Genomic DNA, 21,540 nt, shown 5'->3' with positions numbered 1-21,540 from the left:
CAGAGAAGAGGTCTGCCAGATGATTTGCAGGCCTCTTTTTTTTTTTTTGTAGATCCTGTTTCCCTTGGAAACCCATTACTATAGGACAGAACTTCAGAATTCTTTGACAGGAACTTCATAAAATTTTAATGTTGGCTTTATGTACTTAACGTGTGACTTAAGATGTTCTGTTTCTAACTGCTTTTGTTGATAACGTAATTTAAGGATACTTTTTATTCAACCACCTCTTAAGAGAATAATTTAATTTACCGACACGAAAAAGTTCATTGTAGGTTACTGGTAAGTTTGCTGTTCAGAAAAGTATGGACATCCTTGCTGGCAAGTTTTGTAATATCTTGGTGGCTATGGCTTCAATCCTAAGGATTCTTTCTTGGGTAATAAGTTCCATCAAATAACATGGGACTTGCTTCTTAGTAGACCTGCTTCACATTGCTTCCTAAGGCACTTTGGTCTAGTTTTTAATCTCTATGTTGATTGGGGGAGGGGGGTGATCTTAGATCTTTTAGGTGTGATGTATGCTTTTGTCAAGTGAAAGTACTATTTTTAATATCTGATTTTGCTCCCCCCCCCAGGGTCATTTGATGATGATGATATCACACACGTTGAAGGAAGCGTTGAACCTGTTCGTGACATTGAAATAATACATGAAGAACTTAGGCTAAAAGATGAGGAAATGATCATGCCCATTATAGACAAACTAGAAAAAGTGGCCGTAAGAGGAGGTGACAAGAAATTAAAACCTGAATACGTAAGTAAGAAATGCATTCAATTGTTAAAGACCGTTTCAGGTGAAGATTGATTTTAAATATGACAGGATTTGGCATGGCATTTTATCAGAAGTTAGAATTCACTGCTCTGGGGGAAAAACACTAGATAGCCCCCAGATTTAAGATGTTTTTTACCTCAGTGTTGTTCCATCAATATGTATGTCGCGGTAAATAAATTGCCTCAGTTTTAGTTGCAGGTTCAAATTGTGATTACATAAGAAGTGAATTAAGAGACAAAATTTTCTTAGAATTATATAAAAAGTACAAGTTTGGTATAATAATAGTGAATAGTTTACATCTGCATGTCTGCATGTTTTGGCTTGATTCTCGCCTTCCTAAATTAAAAAATAACAAATCTAGACTACTCCTTAGCTATGTGGTCTGAATGCTTTCATTTTCAAAGCTTAATTGTGCTACTTGCATATCTTCTTGTTCTCATTTTTCTGCTGTGTATTTCCTCAGTCTGTTTTCTACCCATTTCCTTTGCATCAAAAGTTGGCTTCTTATGAGATAACATAATTCTAAAATGGTAGCCATTTTAGTTTGTTGCAGCAGAAATAAACAGGTGTCTTCCGGCACCTTAAAGACTAACAAGTTTTTAATTCATCTTAAAGACCAATAGCACCTTAAAGACCAAGTAGATTTCCGGGGTATGAGCTTTTGAGAGTTAAAGTTCATTTGAAGAAGAGAGCTTTGACTCTTGAAATTTCATACTTCTGAAATCTAGTTGGTCTTTAAGGTGCTATTAGACCTGAATCTTATTCTTCTACTACAAACGAACACTCTCCCGAAACATTCTGGAACAATGTTATTTTAATCTGCATAGCAAACCAGATCTTCAGTGGCAAATCAGAAGCTCTACTGGGCAAGAACCCTGTCTGCCCTCACCCACTTTCTAAACACACTTGGTGGGCACTAAGAATGGTGTCAGGGAGTGCCGTGGTGCCTATGGGCACCATGTTGGGGGCCTTGATCTAGTTTTACACTACCAGTAGTATTAACAGTGATGAGCACCCTTTTCATCTGTGAAAAACTGAAGGTATGCATTCACCACTTTGTGCTTCTTGTAGGGAAGCCCCACGCATTATTGTTCTTTTTCTGCCTGTATTATGCACAGTTAGTCTTGAAGAAGGGAATGAGACCTCATTAGACTCCCTTATGTGTCTGAATGCAGCTGACACATATGACAGAATGTCAGAAGCATCATTGTCACCCAGGAAGCACAGTATTATTCCTGAACCTTGACTAATTGGACAGAAGAAAAATTGGGATGCTAGAAAGCCAAACCAGGTAGCCCAGTGGTATTCACGCCATCATCCAGGAGAGCCAGAGGATACCTTATACACCACCCCACCAAGCACACATATACAGCTATTAATATCCATGTTAAATATATAGCTATAAATATAACTGCATTTTCAGTGCAACAAAGTCTAAATATTATTGCACGCAGTTAATTACCTGGCTGTCAATCAGATGCATGGTTGTCTGTTTACTCTCCCTCTTTCTCTCTCTCTCAGATGTTTTCTCTGTAGCACCTTCTTTTGGTACTCTTCAGTCTTTGGGGTGATTTTTTTGCTACGGTTTTAGCTTGCCATTGGTCCCACATCACTTCTGGTGTGCATGCTTTTACTTCTGGGTGCACTTTTGGGGCACAGAGCAAACCCCCAGAACCTAAATTTAGAAAAAGAGCTGCAGGTTGCATTTGAAAGTGCCTCATGTGCTTCATGAGGTGTGAGAAGAGTACTACTGAACTCACCTATTTTGCAGTTATAAGGAGGAAGGCTGCCAGTTATTTTGAGAGCTGGTGGAGAGAATACATGCTTTTTTGTTAGAAGAGTAACTGCAACTCCATTTTTCATCTATGGAAAATACACTTGTGCTCCAGGTATCAACATTTTGAAAGATTATTAAGGAAATCTGATTACCTTCATAATGTTATTAGAGAGAGCTCATTTCTTTAAAGTTTGACGTTCTATCTCCTACTGTCTCTTTCTGGAGAGCATCAGCAATGGCCATAAATGGAAAATGGCATATTAGCTATGCATTGCCTTTTGCTAGAGAGCACATTATGCTCCATGGATTTTACGGAGATGTTTCGCTGTTTCATGCTTAGGAAGTATTTGACCTTGAGAAGGAATTTCCCCCAAGTCAAATTGCCTGGTGATACTTGCAGGTTTTTGTTTTTTAACTTTCCATTGCGGCTTGGCACAGTTAATTTGCTTGAACCATCTGGATAATTGCAATTAAATGGTAATCCTCCTTATGCAGACACTAGTTGAGGGATACAGTTTGCCAACTAGGGCAAACAATCATCACCATTTATCAAAGGTATTGCAGGTTTTGCTCATGCCATAATATGGTTAGGATGGTGGTATTAATTCTACGAGTTGCAGAGAGCCACATTTGCAATTACCATCATCCAAGAGAGCTGCGTTTACTTCTCTGGATGAGATCTGCACCTCAAAGAGGCTTGCAGCTTTTCGTTCCTTCAGTGGCAGCTGCATCAAGATGGGACCCAATTATCAAATAGTCTCCACCAGGCAAGGGCCTTGCCCTCTTGAAATGTAGAGTGGGTGTCACATTGGGAAATAGTGTTCAGAAGAACCCCAGCTGGCTTGTTAAATAGCCCCATGTGGCACCTAAGCTTCTGAGGGAGTGTTACTGTGTTAGGAAGTATTTGTTGATCAAGACCGATCACAAAAAAGGAGTGTTTGTTAAGAGAGATTAGCACATGTAAAAAACTGGATTTCTCCTTAGAGTTTAACAGAGTATAAATATGTATAAAATACGCATTTTATTTACTTCATTTATACCCTGCCATTCTCTTCAGTGTGTGCCCAAAGTGGATTACATCATTCTCTTCACCTCCATTTTATCCTCAAAACAACCCTGCAAGATAGGTTTGGATGAGAGGGTGTGTCCCTAGTCTAATACTCCAACTACTGTACCATACTTGCTGTTTATAGTGCTTTCTTTTTCAAAGGAAACTAAACATGTAATATTGTTAATATTCTTTGACTGAAAACATGGATCTGCTGGTGTCTGTTGATCCTCCACTCCTCACACTATCGAGCATATCGCTTGTTCATCTGCCCTGTACCTCTAGCCTTGCTGGAATAGGAGAAAAAATGGCAGAGTAGTCCTACATGAACTAATTGGGGAAGCATATTTTCACAAAAGCAGTTTCAGGTGGGTAGCTGTGTTTGTTGGAAGTAGATGAGCAAAGTTCAAGTCTAATAGCACCTTAAAGACCAACAAAACATGGTTGATTCATAGTTTACATGGCAAACTTGATTTTGGAAAAACATCTCCAGGGAGGTATGCCTGGCCTTTTCACTGCCAGTCTTCAGCCGCGGCTGAAGAGGTTTTTTTAAAAAAAAAATTAGGACTGTTTTTAATTAATTTTGTGTTTATGTTCATTGCCAGTCCTAAACTGTGTTTTTAAACTTCGTTTTATTCATTTGATCGTTCCTGCAAGATAGGAAGGTTGCTAATAAATGTTTTAAATAAAATAAATAAAATGATTTTAATATCATATAGTAATATGCTACTATCTACTGTCTGTTGTTGTAAGTATGATCCTACTTGGTAATTTCTGTGTTGTTTAATATGTTAATATCTTAGAATTGCTTATGCTCTGTGTCAGCATTTCTTCAATTCTGTACTAGATTTCTGTTGGTTTAAATCTTTGCAAATTTGCATTTATGTACCCTATTACCCTGACCTGGATAGCCCAGATGAGCTTGATCTCGTCAGATCTCAGAAGCTAAAGAAAAAGGTTAAGGAAAAATCTGAGAAATAAAGAGGATCGTAACAGGATTATTGTATGCGATTGTGGTTTTATCACCCCTCTACTTGGGTTGTGTGTGTAAAGTGCTCTTATGTCACAGCCAACTCATGGCAACTCCATAGGGCTTTCAAGGTAAGAGTTGAACCTAGGTGGTTTTCCAGAGCCTGTCTCTGTGCAGCAACTGTAGGCCGGTTGTCTCCCATCCAAGAACTTACCAGAACTGACCCTGCTTAACTTCCAAGATCTGACTGGTTCAGTCTAGCCTGGGCCATCCAACTCAGGGTTGCTTAAACTCTCTCCTACAGTTGTTTGGGATAACCCCTTAAAAACATTAACTGCAACTTTGCATCAGCCAAGCCTGCCTTATATTGTATTGGCAGCAGCCTCCATTCATTGTAACTAATTCTATGAAACAGCAGATCTTTAGAAATATTTAATTTTCCATGTTAAAATAAAGCACTTGAAAAAATTTTGTTGAGCAGTTTTCACCCCCACATCTCTGCTTGTTAGGACTAGGAGCACAGCTTTTCCTGCAGTGATCTATTCTCTTTGGAGCTTTCTTGTCAAGAAAACTTTTAACTACAAGCTTTATTGATATTTGTTTAGAAGGGAAGCATTTGAATTTTCTCCCCCACTTCAGGGCCCTCAGAGTGGTGTAAGCGGTTCCCTCACTTTTATCTTCAACAGTCATTGTGTGAAGTAAGCTGGGTTGCTTCGTAGTGACTGGTCCAAGGTCACCCACTAAGCTTCATCATGACATATTGGAGATTCGAACCTGGGTCTTCCAAGTACTAGTCTGACACCTTAGCCATAGTCCTGCATTGGCTCTCAAAAACATTTCTGTAAAAATAGACATACCATATTCCAGAGACATCTCAAATGGTCTTAAAGCTTTTGTATGCATTTGTGATGTATATGAAATTATACACGAATTAATAGTGTTAATATAAAATATAGTAGTTTGTATTGAACTTGGTTTGTGTTCTTGATTTTGTCTTATGAAAAGCATCTTTAAGTTTGCAAATTTGCTTTCTCAAAAAAAGCAAGAACTTTGTCATGGACAATTCTCTTTGTGGTATTGTTTGCTGTATTTCTGTGCATTTAACTGTCACACATAATAAGTGATTTTATTTTTTATGATGCTCTTGTAATCTAGCTGGCCAAGAGAATGAGCATCAGTGAGCATAAAGAGGTCTTTCCTTTGGCAAAGAATTACTTACAAAGTCTAAGAGCTAGGTGGAAAACAGAGAATCATGTAGTCTGTATCTTCTGCTTTAAAGCAGCACTGAGCTAACTAGGATGATTACATATTTGCAAATGGTATATGGTGCCCACTTAGTTAACTAACAGTGTCAATCCCAGGCAAGTCTACTCAGAATCCTACTTAGTTTTGTTCAGTGGGGCTTACTCCCAGGAAAGTGTTCTTTGGATTACATTGTAAGGCAGCAAATTAGAGCTCTTCATTAAAGAAGAAATAAATTTTGGCAACGAATGACAATGCAATTTTTTAAAAATAAAATCTAAAGCTCTTACTGGCTTTATATTTTTGAGCCCCACAATCTTTTTGAGCTTGTGGGAACTTTTGGAATTTTGAGAGTAGGAAGATGGTGCCGCTTCAAAATGGCTGCCTGAGCGGGGACAATCACGGATCGGCTTCCATGGGGTGCTGGGGCCATTTACAGAGAGCTGGAAAGTTGCAAGACAAGCATCACCCTGCAATGGAGGTAGTGTTTCTGTAGACACTAAGTAGGTAGACACCAAAGATGGAGCACCTACTACACTACAGTCAAGGTGGAGGAAAATGTTTTGTTAAAGAATTAAATGGTTGCCAGGAAACCATTTATGTCCAGCATTACCCTGCAGGGAATAACTGCCCTGTGCCTTGGGAAGTGGGAAATAGATTACAAGGGTGGTTTGCTTCTCTTTCTGTTGCATCCAGCTGGGAGCACTACAACAAAGGAACTATTCTACTTTCACAATTGAAGCATGTGTTGCCTCTTTCTCTGCATCCTGATATGTGAGAAGGAAGTCTGTGGACCAGGGTTCTATTCCCTTTCCCGCTTGAAGGCAATGGCATGATATGAGCTGTATGGTGCCTTACCTTGCAGACAGGAAAAGCAGGATATTAGAATTGGTGCTTGATCCAAGGTATCTTCCTCTTTTCTCCTGGCCCGTCTTAATGTGTTTTCACTGAAGAAACCTGCTTGCCATCAAATGACTGCAGATGCTCTTCAGCCCACGTTTGCTAATCAAGATCAGAAGCAGCAGACAGAAGTTTTCGAGAGCTACTGCTCTTGAAAGTTCTCATGAGTAACACATGAGAGATCACTCCCACTTCTGTCATGGATAAGGTTTCACAGAGAAAGTGTTGATTCCATTCCAGTGTCAGTTTGTCCCATGAAGTTCTCATTACAGAGTGGACACAGAGGTCTATAGATTGGTGCCTGTCTCAAAAAGTGCCTCTCGGGGACCTACAACGATTGTTATCTTCACGGATGCAAGTATCATTGATTGGGAATCCTTCTAACAATTGCTGATTCACAGAACTTGGTCAGCAGCAGATCCTCAAATGAAGCCCTGCCTACTCCCTTATGAACTTACTGAACCACTGCAGTCATCTTCTTAGGCTTTCTGTCATTAGATGGGTGGCAACCCAGGAGAAGACCTTCTTGGTTATGGCACCCAAACTCTGGAACTCTTTCCTCAGGGAAATTGATCTGTCCCTTCTGGTGCCATCTTCCACCAATGGGTAAAGACTTTTGTTTGTTTGCTTGTTTGGCATACCCTCGGTGATTCCCTCCTTTGTGCTCAATGTTTTAATTGTTTTAATGCTTTTATATGCTTTTAAGCTCTGATTTTAACTGTTTTAATAATGTTTCAGTTGATTTTAATGGTTTTAATGTATTTTAATTTCTTAGCTATCTTAGTGGCCTTTGTGAGGGCAGAAAGGCGGGATATAATTTTTATTAAATTAAACAAATGAACATTAACACTTCAGAGTTGAGGGTGATAAGATGGATACCGATGGCTTCTAGGTGCTGTGTATATAGTCATGTGCTTATACACAGAAACACCACCTCAAAAATAATATGTAAATAGATTATTGGGGAAGGATGTCAGCGTACTGCAAGTCTGAACAGAGAGCAGCTTTGTCTTCATAAAGACAGACCACACGGCTGGGATCTCAAATGCGAGATTGACTGATTCTATAAGCAGATTTTTCTGCAATGAAAACGAAAACTTCACCAAATATTCCAGCAGACCATCTAAAGTTTCAGGGACCTGGTGGTGGATCTCTTATTGAACAGATTTATGTCATATCAGCAGAGTGGGACAGAAGCACTCTCTGCAGTTTGCTGGAAGTTATCTTAAATATATTTCTTCCCATTTCACTGCTCCCTCACTGCCTTCGCCTGATTCGAGAGCTTTGAGCAAGTGTCTTATTCTAGACTTCTACAGCAGAAGTCATTCCACGCACTTCTGAGAGAGTAGGTTAGGGCTGAAATGAATGAATACATGGTCGTAAAATATATTTCCTGTGTACAGAAAAACTAGCCCTGTATCCTGACGTCTAGCTGTGGAGGAATTCTCTATATGGCATGGACGTTCAGTTAAGTGAGCCCCACCTGCAGTCTGAAATGGTATAGCCCAGACACAGCTAAATGAAACTAGGCCACAGAACTGCCCTATGTACTTTTAGAAAAGGGCTATATTTCAATAAGTAAAAACAATTGCCTTTCATTAGTGGTCTGGTATCAATACTAGTGAATTTGAATTCAGTTGTTTTCTCCTTGTAGACTTTTCACTTTTATATTTTCTGTGTGAAAGTGCATAAAGACCACATTAACATACATATTTGAGTTTATCTAAATATTTATTTCATTGAGTTCTGCTGTCTCCAAAGCCAGAAAGCACATCATGTTTTTCAGTGTTTTGTTTCTGTAGAAAAAGTACCAATTTCTAATGGCCTTGGTCCAGCTAGTCTTCCATGTTCACACTGGTGATTTTCAGTGAATTCCTAAGGTGAGTTACTCTAGTAACTTGGCTTAGGATTTCACTGTTTGTTTCATGTTTTTCTTCCAAGTTTCTAAAGCAGATATTCATGCAGCTAAGACCTTGCTGGATCCATGGGCAAAATGTAGGGAGATTTGCTGATAACTATCAGGCTTTCCCTTCTCTTACTAGAATTGGTTATTCCTTGTTTATAACTTCATAGAAAGCCAGATATTTGAACAACATTTATAAATATTGATATGGGTTGATGGGAGTAAGGATGACCTGCTCTGAGTCACCTTGCTTAGAGTCATATTTACCTTTAAACAAATGAAAAAGATAAATGATTTCAGAATCTGTCCTGGATACAAAACAGTAAAGAGTCCGGTAGCACCTTTAAGACTAACCAACTTTACTGTAGCATAAGCTTTCGAGAACCACAGTTCTCTTCGTCAGCTAACACGGCTAACTCCTCTGGATCTATGTCGTGGATACATGTGTCAGATTGTCACAGGACAGTGGAAGTGTACCTTAATGCCACTCACTTCTTTATTTCCATTTCTCTGCTGTCCTCTGTGTAGGGCTTAGAGTGAGTAACACATTAAGACACCACATATAAAAACCAGCACATGAAGCATCCATTAAAAATAAAATGCTACATAGTCTGTATGAAAATAAATGAAAATGTTTTCCAGTCTGCTCAACCCTGGTCACTGGAAAGCAGCTGGAAGAGGATAATCTTACAATGCTTCTTGTAGATGCTTAAGCTTGGGATTTTGGCAAGATTTTTGGATGGGAGGGCAGGGAAAGATTGTGGGGCAGTCTCTGAGAATGGCACCCTGTGTTTCCTTTGAAATTGGTACATAATGGTCGTGGTACTTTTAGTTTAACAAAGTTATGACTTGAGGGAACTCAGGTTAAATCAGAGTGGTATCTTGAGTGTTAATTCTTTTTGTGTTCGGAGTGAATAAGGTCAACTGAGCAATTTGGATAAGAATAAGGGAGGGGGGAATACCTTACCTAAACACAATAACTGCTGCTAACCTATGCAGAGATAATTGAAGGACAAACCAAACGGGCAAGACAAATTCGTCTCATTATCATGTGAACTGTTTAGTCCCAAAGATTCTACGACCAGCTTTATACAATAAGAGTGTTTGGAAAATTTTGCAGAGTTAATAGCTTTTTAAAGATGGGAATTTGTAACTAACATTAATTCTAAAATCAGGAAAAAAAATATAAAATTCCTCCACTAGTTAAGATGGATTGCTTGGTGGGAATTTTAATAACGAAGTCAAAGAATAGCTCTTAAAATTCATTTTTTTTAAAGTTTAAGTGACTTATTTACTGATAGAAGAAAATACAAAAAATAGATAGCGCCCAAAGATAGTTCTACTATGTATTTTTTTAAAAATGTGTAATCTTGTTGCATGTCTCTACATAAGCTATTCTGGCCACTCATCATAGTAACCAGCTGGGCCATTTCACCTGCTGGAGCCATTAAAGAGGACTCTCTCCCCCTAGATTAATCCCCTCCGACATTAGTTTTTAGCTCTGACAACTGGAGCAGGCATTCAGAACTTGCAGGTGGCCAGTGTGACGCACATAATTGCCTACAATTTTAGGCAATGAATAAAAATGGTCTACATTACTTGTCAAAGGTTGTATATGCAGTGCCAAGTGAGATCTATGGGAAGCCTTTTAGGGTTTAAAGAACATTTAATAGCAAGGCTGCACAGTGCTTTTTTAATCATAATGCATTTGTAATATAGCACTTTGATCTTCTCCTTGTAGGAAATGGTGTTACATTAGCCACTTTTAAAACATTTATGAGTGAAAAAATCAGTTATAGGAGAGTAAAAGTGATTATTCTTAGGCAGAACATGTTATATTTCATTAAAAGTTTGCAGCTTGCTCCTTTCTTGTTAAAATCCGTGGGGAGCCCTGTTCCCGGAGAGTTACAAATCAGGATCTAAGGATTTAGAAGAGCTTTCCTCTTGTTTTTTTTTCTCCCTCCCTGAAGCAATTGCAAGATTGGGAAGAGTAGGTATACTGAATACTAAAGGCAATATATTTATAAATGTTTAACCTATTTATTGACAAGGTAAACATGCGCCTTAGGGGGGGGGGGGATTTGGGGGTTGAGAAACGAAGCGTCTTCCTTTAATTGACGCCGATGCCCAGGATAACTTTTAATAAATGAAATGCAATATTTAAATCATGGTCATAAATTATATCTCTTCCCCCCCAAAAAAAAAGGGGGGGGAGGCACTAAAAATGTACTACTTCCAGAAGCGCTTCAGTTTGACCTTTCAGACCTAAGAGCCTTTTATTAACACCTGCCTGTAAGGCAAACCTTGCCACACGCAGCTTTCAGATTCAGAACCACAAAACCGATGAGGGAAGGCTTGAAGGGTTCAGTTTGTGTCACTTGCTGTTTGCCGTTTCCATTTCACAGATGATTAATCTTTCTGTGAAGAAAGGCCAGAGAAACAAAGCGCATTGGGCCCTTCCTGCAGTTCGTCCTCCTGAATGCACACTAGCTTGCTAACTAAAAGGCCTTTAGATTTCCTGCGGGGAGAGAGGTTCTGAAAGTGAATGCAGCTGGTTGGAGGTCACCAGTGCGAGGCTCTTGCCTTCGTGTAATGGAAGCTTTGGCAGGTTTCATTTGGGGGGGGGAGGAAAGGAGAAGGTGTTGACAAAAAAATTAAGGCAGAATATGGAGGCCTTTGGCCACGTGGATTAATACGTTGAAGGATGTATCACCAATAATCAGCTCGGTTTCCAGTTTCTTTTGCTAGCAGTATTTCAAAACCACGCACATCACACTTTGCACATAATCTTTTTTTTTGTAGTCACGTGACTCACGTGTTTCTCTTGCGTGTGATTTTTTCCCCCCTCATTGGGATCCTGTATTACTATGGAATGATGGAAAGTAGATTAAGTAATACATGATTTTTTTCCGCCCTTTCAGCTAGGGGAGAGAGAACTATAACTTACCTTTTCAATGAAGTCGCCATACCAGAGTGTTCTGTGTTTGTCTCTTCTAGTCCTGGCTGTGCTGTTCTGTCCCTTTTTCATATATGTTAGAAGGTACTTTGTATGTTTCCCCTTTATGAGAAACAACTGTCTGGCACATAGCGGAACATGTTTTTGTTTCTTTTTATGTTTTTTAACTTCAATGCTTTTTGTTTCTTTTTAATTCTGCATAGGACATAATGTGCAAAATCAAAAGCTGGGTAATAGATGAAAAAAAACCAGTCCGTTTCTATCATGATTGGAATGACAAAGAGGTAGGCTATAGCTATTTCTCACCCTTCCCCCAGTCTAATCTTGTCTTCCATTAAATTAAAAAAAAATCTTTATATAAATTTTTAAAATTAAACTCAAATAAATGCAATTTTTTTGCTTTTAGCTATATACCTTGAATATTTAGAGATCATATATATAAACTCTGGTCATCTGGCAGTCCTGTGTTGTGGGTTTCTTGTTTTGTGCTTTAATTTGGCTTTTATTCCCTGACTTACAGATTGATGTGTTGAACAAACACTTGTTTTTAACTTCAAAACCAATGATCTACTTGGTTAACCTTTCTGAAAAAGACTACATTAGGAAGAAAAACAAATGGTGAGTTTACCAAAATTTGCTTAATTTTTAAAAACAAATTGCCATATTTCTGAAAGATACCTTAATATGTGTCAAATTAATGGTTGGTCACATTTGTTGTACATGCAATAAATCGAAATGTATTACTGGCAGTGTTTCTATTACCCTATCTGTTGGAATGCAATAGAGGGCAAAACCTCTCTTAATGATTTACAAATGAAGTTGCAATTTTCCATCCTATCTTCAGGATTTTTGTTATGCCAGTACATTAGTGAACAAACCTGTAACATAATGCACTTTTTAAAAACTTCTGAGTTATCAATAAAAGCAATATAATCATTATTTATGACTGCTTATTGAATGTTGAGGGGGAAAACCTAAGAACTTTAATGTGGTAAAACTATGTTTAAAAGGATGCAGAAGCATCTATCTAGTTTATGGAGAAACTCTACTATAACATCTCATATGTGTTGTGTGTCACGTGTGAGTTCAGGAACTTTCATACTGTTATAAACATGACAGCATATGTAATGGCTGCAGAATAAGCTGTCTATCAAAGAGGCAGTGACCTGGATTAAAGGCCAGTCACAGAGTATGTGGGATACATTCAAGATCTGGGTTGAAGAATGCTGCAATTTTTTTTGTCCTGAGAAGGCTACAGATGAGATCAACAGTTACTTTGAAGAAGAGACATCTAATCCATTGCATTAAAGGGGGCTGTTAATCAGTACTCTCTCCTTTTAAATTATTTTTTCTATAAATGTCGTAGTATATAAAGTTCACCATGAAACTCATTTAAGTTTTAGGTTATGTTTGCTCGCTGCCATATAAAAGTAATCGGAGCCTGTGTATCTGAATTCTTCTAAAACACACCCTCTCATTCTCCCTGTACTTCATTAAGTACTTAGATGCACATGGTTTCAATTTTCCATTAAAATTTCTCATTTCCATATGATATCAAAGAGTGAGAAGGCTTTAAACTGAAAAATAAACATTCATAGACTGGAAGCAAAAACAATAATTAATGTCAGATGGTTAACTCTAACAAATTATTAGAATAAATTCTGTGAAATTATTTCAACTAAAACTTCTCTGTTCTAATGGTATAGTATATTTTTATTTATTTTCAATGTCATACAGTTAGGTTCCCCCTCCCTGGTTACAGTTGACAAAAATTCATTCAGAATAGTGTTTTTGCAAATAAAACACCCCTCCTTCCTATTTGATTAAATCTTCTTCATCTACAGTAGGATATTTGAAATCACATCTAGCTTGTAGAACCTTTGAAAACATCATTGCTGTGTTGCAAGTTGCTGTGATCTTGAAGACATTTTTAAAGTTTCACACAGATGTAGTACAGGAAATATTAGTTTTCTGAGTTAAGTGCTGTTGTAAAGGTTTGTTCAGTGCCCCAACAATACCAGTAGAGCATCAACGTATATCTGAAAACCAGCAAGTTGTTTTAGTTGTCCAGAATGGCTCATCATACCTCTATTTGGGGTGATTACAGGTAGAACTAACTATTTCTAATTGTATAGTAAATACCTTTTTACAGACAGTAATGGTAGACAGACTGCTTGGGAGACACTAGTCTGTGACTTAACTGTCGCCAGACTCTCCATGTTGTTTGTGAGACCAGTTGAGAGATGAAGACAGAATGCAAAACTTAGCATAGATATTACAATTTTTAATTTGTAAACATTTATATTATGAATTTGTAGTAAAAGCTTATTGTCTTTATGCAAAACTCATGGTTCATCTCTCCCCCACCCCTCCCCGGTATGTTTTTAAAATCCAGGTTTTGGGGACATTAGTATAATTGTGGCTGCAAGATCAAAGCTTGGGATAGCTGAGTGATGTTCCAGAAGAGAATTTACCACATAGCCATTTTCAGTACAGTTTCGGCCACCTGCTGTTCCTATTTTCCCTCAAGCTAGCCATTGACAACCCCCCATGCATCCCTGCTCGTAAAAAATGATTGAGGAAGTAGTTGTCATGTATTTATGAGTGGGAAATATTGTGTGATAGGGAATGGCTTCTACTGAAGACAGAATGGTGACCATTTCCACCCCCCCCTTCATCTTGACAGAGTGGCTGATGTTTAAATCTTGTCTTTCTTAAGACAATATATCTTTTGCATTAAAGAGCGAAATAATTTATTTTCTTATGAAGGGGCGGGAAGGAATAGTTGTCCTTTGTCATGGACGGCAGTGCAAGCAGATGCAAATGATTAGAATATATTCTGTTGGCGAGGAGCCTTTTAATTTGTGCGTTTTTGTCCGTGTTCTTAATTGGAACTTCAGTTGGATTATTTGCTCATCTAGCAAAAATGTATTTCTTGGTTTAATTTGTGGTAATGTAAGGCAGCTAATGTTAGTTCAGAAAGGGTACAGCACCAAATGTTTTCAGGGGAGTTTCACAGTGGAGTCGTATTTATTGCCTCATCAAGGAGATGCTTGAAGGTTGTGGGCATGAGGAGAAAAACTAGAGCTTTTTTTTTTTGGCATTGTCTTTGCTAAATGGATGAATGTTTTTAATTACTAATAAAAACACCCTAAGTTTTAAAGTGATAACATGTCATTTTTCCAGTCTTGGAGAAGAAGACAGAATGAGTGGTAGGACTGTTTACTTGTTGACCTCTTGCAAGCTGTAAAATTCTATGGAACAACTTGCTGGTATTAACTGTGTTAAACTAGTAATTCAGTTAATTTATGATTGGGTTCTAGTTCCTGAAGGGAGGTTGACTTAGCAGATGTGTTAGTTGCGCTTACGTTATGTTCCAAAGACATTAATCATGGATGCATTGGGCAATTCCCTTCAGCGCTTCAAAATAGAGCTTATTACTCTTTCAACATATGAATAACCCAAAGACTTTACAAAAACACACTAAGCATTTTATAGAGAATGTAGAATGTGGTGCAGTTTGTATATCTTTGAGTAATAGAATCATGCAGTGCTGTTAGTACACTGTAACTTTAATTGCGCTGCTAGTGAAACAAGGTATTGAGCAACAAAGACCACCAAAATTCTTGCAGTATCGTTATTTAAGAACTGAATGTGATTGAGTTTTTGATGCAACGGTCTATTTCTAACATTTATTGAATTGTCTCATGCAAGAATGCAAGCATCATCCATGCACCTGCTTAATATGTTGACACAGTATCCTCCTTAGAACAGTGACATGAATTGTTTGCTCATGTACACATGTTCCTAGGCATTTTGGCAACTGATCTTGATCAGCACATGCTTATGGACCTTTGATCTAATGTTTGCAGCTGGAAAGAGAATTTAGTTGTTCCATACTAATATGTTTGTTATATTAAATGTAATTTTCTAATATTTAACTTGGTAAACTCTTAAATCGTACATAGTACCTTTGAATCATGTCACAAAACTTGGAAAGCGTTTTATAGGAGTTGAGTGCTTGTTAATATAGTTACAGACACTCATATCTTTAAAATTCCCAGCTCATAAATTATCACTGCTAAAAGCAAGGAATTGTATTTTGTTTTTTGTTAATCAATAGTATAAATGTTTTCTATATCTTTATTTTATATTATGTAATATGATTAGTTGTCTAAGATTTATATATATATTATTTTATATATATAAAGTTTTGGCTTTAAGATTTATTGGCTTCTCCATAGACTTCCTAATTTCAAACAAAAACTATGCAGTTATTTGTCATGGTGCTGTGAAGTGGTATGTTAAGAAAAGAGTTGCAGTTTACCCAAGTAGACTTGAATTTATGCATTTGCACTAGCCTTTGTTCCTATACTCACCTCAATAGATGGACTGTGTTTGGAAGAATAGGGGATGGGAAGAAACTTGGAGGCAATGTTGAGATATAGCTGCTGTGCTGAATAATGCAAAGGGAAATTTAGCTTCTGCGTAGAGATTTTAGCATGGTGTGTATAGAAAATTGCATGTAAGTGAAAAGTAGCGCTATCTGACTAACAGTGAAATCCCAGCCACCACCACCACCACCACCACCACCACCACACAACAACAACAACAACAACAACAACACAACAACTGCGCTTATATACTACTCTTCTAGACGGAAATTTAGTTTCTGCTTTAGCATGGTGTGTATAGTAAATGGCATTTAAGTGGAAAGTAGTGCTATCTTAACAGTGAAATCCTAACAACACCAACTGCACTTATATACTGCTCTTCTAGGCAGATTAGTGCCTCACCCAGAGCGATGAACAAGTTAGTGTTATTATTATCCCCACAATACAGCTGGGGAGCTGGGGCTGAGAGGAGTGACTTACCCAAGGCCACCTACTGAGCTCATGGCAGTAGTGGGATTCAAACCAGTAGAGTGCTGATTCGCAGCTGAACCACTTAACCACTGTGCTACAGCAGCTCTCTCAGTTACTCCAGTCTAAGGCCAATGAAATCAATGGGCGTAGACTGGAGTAATTCTTAGGAAAGAAGAAATATATTATTTTTGAAAAAAATTAAAGCTTTTTTAATGACAGAGAAACTAGGGTTGTATAATTTTTTCACAAATTCTGATTTTGCTTCAAAGCTAGCACATTCAGTGAAGTCAAATTGTTTGAATTTGTAAACAGGTTGTGTAAAAATGTATTCCGTATACATCTTGTGGCAATCTCAAAGCTGTGCAGTAATTACTATCACCTTTTCATCTTTTTAAATCAGCTGTTCATAAAGGTATTTTTTAAAAAGAAATAAATATCAGTACCAATGAACACCAATAGTGTTTTTCTTAAGAAAGAATGATCACTGCAGTTCCTATGCTTGATACACTAAAAGTAATGACTACATTGAGGAACACTGGAAAGTCTCACTGATGTAGTATACCTCTACAGTAATTAAAACATTGGGTGACTTTACATGTAATGGCAGGTCATGGTGTTACCACTCATGCCCCACTCACTGGCTTACCCTCAGGGAGGTAAAATTAATAAATAAATCACATGTTTTTAGGAAAATTATAGTTCATGCAAAATATAGTTCACGTAGGTCAGATGTAACAATAAACTATGACCTGCATGCTTGTCAGGCTGGGGGGAGGAGCCTCTGCATTGCAAGCAGCAAGTCCCAACTCCAATTAAAAGGATTAGATAGGAGGTGATGTGAAAGACTCCTACATGAGACGGTAATGGGGGAGAGAGAGAGAGCCACTGCCGGTCAGAGTAGACTGTATTGGCCTTGGTAGACCAACGGTCTGCAACTCAGTGTAAGCCAGCTTCATGGGCTGGTCGTTCAGTTGTCTTTAACATTTTGAAATGATGGGTTCTTTTAAAAAAATTGTATACAGACAGGGTGTAACTTGCTTAATAGGACCATCTTTGTGAAAATCCATGAAAACTCATTTACACCTATACCCTGCCACTTAATTCCTTGCATCACTCATTTGACATTGTGCTAGATGGAAAAAACAGTTTTATTATGCAATTTATGCTCACTTGATATATAAAAAACCACCTGAGTGGGCTGATTTTGGTATAGTTTTGAATAGTGGGGTCTCCTCCCAATCCTCAAGAGCCAGTGTGGTGTTGTAGTGGCTAGAGTGACAGACCAGGAGCTGGGAGACCCAGTTTCAGTTCCCCACTCTGCCGTGTGAGCTCCCTAGGTGTCCCTGGTCCAATCACACACTCTCAGCCTAACCTACCTCATAGGGCTGGGCCTGTTATGAGGACAAACCTGAGAATGATGTCAGCTGCATGAAGCCCCCCATTGAGGAGAAAGGCATTGTATAAACAAAGTAAAATAAATAAAGTTGTATATACATATAGGCACACATTGGGACATTGAACCATCTGTACAGTCTGGAGTTTGTAGAAAAGATATGCAAGGGGCTTTGTTTAAAAAAACTCACTGAGAAAGAGAAAATTATTCCCTCTTTGGAGGAAAGAAAGAACTATACACTTTGTGTCAGGGCTTTTTTTCAGGGGGAACGCGGGGGAACGGAGTTCTGGAACCTCTTGAAAATGGTCACATGGCTGGTGGCCCTGCCCCCTGATCTCCAGACAGAGGGGAGTTTAGATTGCCCTCCGCGCCGCACGGAGGGCAATCTAAACTCCCCTCTGTCTGGAGATCAGGGGGCGGGCCACCAGCCATGTGACCATTTTCTCTGAGGGCAACCCACTGAGTTCCACCACCTCTTTTCCCAGAAAAAAAAGCCCTTCATTGTGTTTTGTAACCACAATTTATAAATGGCTCAAAAGGATGCCATTTTAAGTTTAAATAGAGTCAAGGAGACTAGAAAGGAAGAAGGCTTCTTTTAGAAAGCAGATGCATTGCCTAAATAAAAAAAACAGGTAAAACAAATAGAAATCAGTAAGAAGGTAAGCAAATTGGAGGCATATTTATGGCTCAGTCCATCTCTGCATGAGTGGAGTTGCCTACATATGGCACAATCTGCGCAGGTGCAGCAGAGTAGTCCCTCCTCTTCCAGTTATGCGCATGACCATTACTAGAACAGGAGGCCCATAAATGCTTCCGAACTTTTAACCCAGTCCTCCCTCTGCTCTGGGAACAAGTTACTTGAGTTCTCTGATCAAGTAACTTGTACCCACATATGACAGATGACTGGGAAGATGGTAATGAACTTCACGTTCCTACTAGTGGTCTTGGTGAGGTATGTGCACAGTTGGAGGGGTGGGGGCAGGACAGTTTGAGCGGGAGTAAATACAGGGCAGGTCTCTGCTTATCCTTCCCTGTACAGACATAGATTATTTCTACAGCAATGTTTACTCATAAGCCTCCTTCCGCAGGATTCTGGAGAAGCATCGTAAAAATGTCCAAAATAAATAAAAATACCAGGACACGATAACATATCAGTTAGTTTGAACACGACAGCATACAGAGAGTACAGAACGAAGATACAATAAGTGTAGGGAAATGAACGATTTTAATCAGTATTTGTTTGTTTGTTTATATTCCGCTCTCCCTGCAGAGCAGGCTCAGAGTAGATTACATCACAATATAAAACAGGTAGCAAATAAAACCAAATTCAATGTATAAAATCCAGCGGCACTCACATTGTCCGTACCTCACTAAAACCTCACTAAAACTCATGGGGTGTGTTTGTGTGTATGAGTGAACTATGACAGAAGAGGTTAGAAAAATGTATCCCAAGATCTCTTGTTCCTTGTGGCATCTGTGCGGCCCAACATACAAAAATACAATACACACAGGACAGCCAAAGAGCCTTTCCTCAGATAGCAATTGTTGAGGGGGAGGAGTTAGCCTTTCCTTCGTTCTAGATATCAATCCTGTTTCATGCTGTGGGGAAGAGAACTTGTGAGATTACCTTTATAGTTTTTGTCACAGGATCATTTTTAACACTTTCCCAGGATTTTTTTAAATAATAGAGTGAGAGAAGTAATTCTATACTTTTGGGACTTATTCCCCCCCCCCTTTTGATTGGCTCATTCCTCACATGCTTCTGGGACATTTCTACTTATTACACACAGATAACACAATTTAATAATTGTGCCTATTGTGGGGTCAGGGTAGCCCAGTTAGACAATTCTTAGTGTTATCTGACTGAACAAGCAACTTAGGTGCCAAATTTTCCAGCATTTTTCCCATATGGGAGACAAAGATCGAGAATTGCAGGTTGCTAAAAGCAACCCTGAAGAAGAAAGCCTTGGCTGCAAATGACCAGCCTTTTGGTATGAGCCAGTTTTTGAGGGAAGGTACTTCATCGTAAAAGGAATTGCGGGGAAAGCCGTTGTTCTCAACAGCTGTCAGCAATGAAGATGAAATAGACTGATTAGCCTAGAACCAAGACATGAGTGGTTCAACAAGATCAGAGCATGCTCATTGAAAACCCTTCAAAAACTCAATCAGAATTGCCTGGAAAAAAAGCAGAGACTGTAGTCTTAAAGACATGGTGGAATCATGATCAGCATGATCTAAACTGAAAGGAGAAATCCAAGAAACAGTAGTGACCAGAGAAGTTTTTATTTTAAACCTAAAGCTCCTTTTCCGCTTGCGGAAGAGGGGGAGGACAATTGTCTCTGATAACTGCTCTATCACTGCAGCCTCTGTTTCAACTTGCATGGTATTTCTGGGAATTCATGGACACATAGGGGCACAGGTTTGGGCAGGTGTTGAATACTTCAGTGGGAGGAGGGAGGGAATGCTTTGCTTGTACTGCACAGGAGATCCAAGCCTGGGTTTTCACTGGAATTTGAAGCCCAGACCTGCCCCCCAAATCGGTGGTGCTGTGTTGTATTGGAGAACCTGCTCTGTAAAGTATGGGAGACCCCAATGTTTTAGGGGTTTTATCGTTTAATCTCTGTCTTCAATCTCGCCTGGAAATACTTGACTTCTGGTGTATCTGAAAGAACATGCTCTGACTCCTTATTTGGGGAGGGGCCAGTGATAGTGTGTATAATTTTCACGCAGAAGGTCCAGTCTTCAGTGAAAGGATTTTTGGTAGGTAGTGCTGGGTAAGACCTTTCACTGGTTGAGACCTCTGATAGCCGCTACTAATCAGAGGAGGAAGTTCGATGGATCGGTGGTTTGACGTAGTATAAAGCAGTTTCATATTTACTTAGAAAGGAATGGACAGCCACATTGTCGACCACTTACTGACATAGTCTTTTTAAAAAGAAACTGAACACAATGAAACAGTGCAAATAGTACATCAGATTAGGTAACAAGAGTACAAAAATCATAGCCCTCCCCGCAAAAAACTTTTATAGAGTAGCTCAACAGCACGTAGAGCTAATTTTAAAAAGTTAGTCTTGCCCCCCAAGTGATGAGGGAATAACAGGATTTTTACCTTTCCTTTCAAAGCAAGAAGTGAGCTTGCCTGTTCAGCATCCTTGGGGAAGAGTTCCCTAAGGAAGGTGAGAGCTTTGTTTCTAGAAATCTAATTTCAGAGAATGATATAGCTTGTAGCAGGGCGTCCTTCACAATTAAGTGTCCGGGGAGGATGAATGCTTCTACAGGCCCTCCTCCAGGCACCCTGGGCCAAATTCATTGCTGGTTAGCATCAGTTCTTTTTATTGTGTTTGGAAATTAATTGGGAACTGTGGTAGTTACATAAGTACCAGTGTTTTATTTTCCTGTTATCTTAATCGTGAAAAGCTGGCTGCCACATTTTGAACTAAGTAAGTTTCTGAATAGTCTTCAGTAGCAGCCCTCTATATATTCTACAGTTGTCATACCTAGCAAGTTACAAGGGAAATGGGCAAGTCACTGTTTTCTAGAAGCAACTGATATTACAGCTTAAGTGGGTGAAAAGGCAGTCCAGGCAACTTCTGTTACCTAAGATTTCAAATGGGGTTCTAGAAGCACCTCAACTACTGGCAGTTATGATGTTGACTGGTGACAGGGGCAACCGACCTGTACTGCAGGGAAATCATGGTGGGCTGATCTCATGCTGGGGGC

General features: G+C 38.9%; 1 protein-coding gene across 1 annotated transcript in view; it reads left to right on the top strand.

Moving 5' to 3' along the window:
* Positions 1–21,540, top strand: part of OLA1 (Obg like ATPase 1) — a 112,707-nt gene that overhangs the window by 49,182 nt on the left and 41,985 nt on the right. Inside the window, exons 5-7 of the mRNA XM_054972578.1 lie at positions 573–748; positions 11,766–11,846; positions 12,083–12,180. Of these exons, the coding sequence (XP_054828553.1) occupies positions 573–748; positions 11,766–11,846; positions 12,083–12,180 (355 nt within the window). The remainder of the gene's footprint in view (positions 1–572; positions 749–11,765; positions 11,847–12,082; positions 12,181–21,540) is intronic.

The sequence above is a fragment of the Eublepharis macularius genome, chromosome 2 (assembly GCF_028583425.1).
Source record: "Eublepharis macularius isolate TG4126 chromosome 2, MPM_Emac_v1.0, whole genome shotgun sequence".
Lineage (NCBI taxonomy): Eukaryota > Metazoa > Chordata > Lepidosauria > Squamata > Eublepharidae > Eublepharis > Eublepharis macularius.
The sequence above is the reverse complement of the archived record's forward strand: the minus strand, read 5'-3'. Positions and strand labels throughout refer to the sequence as shown.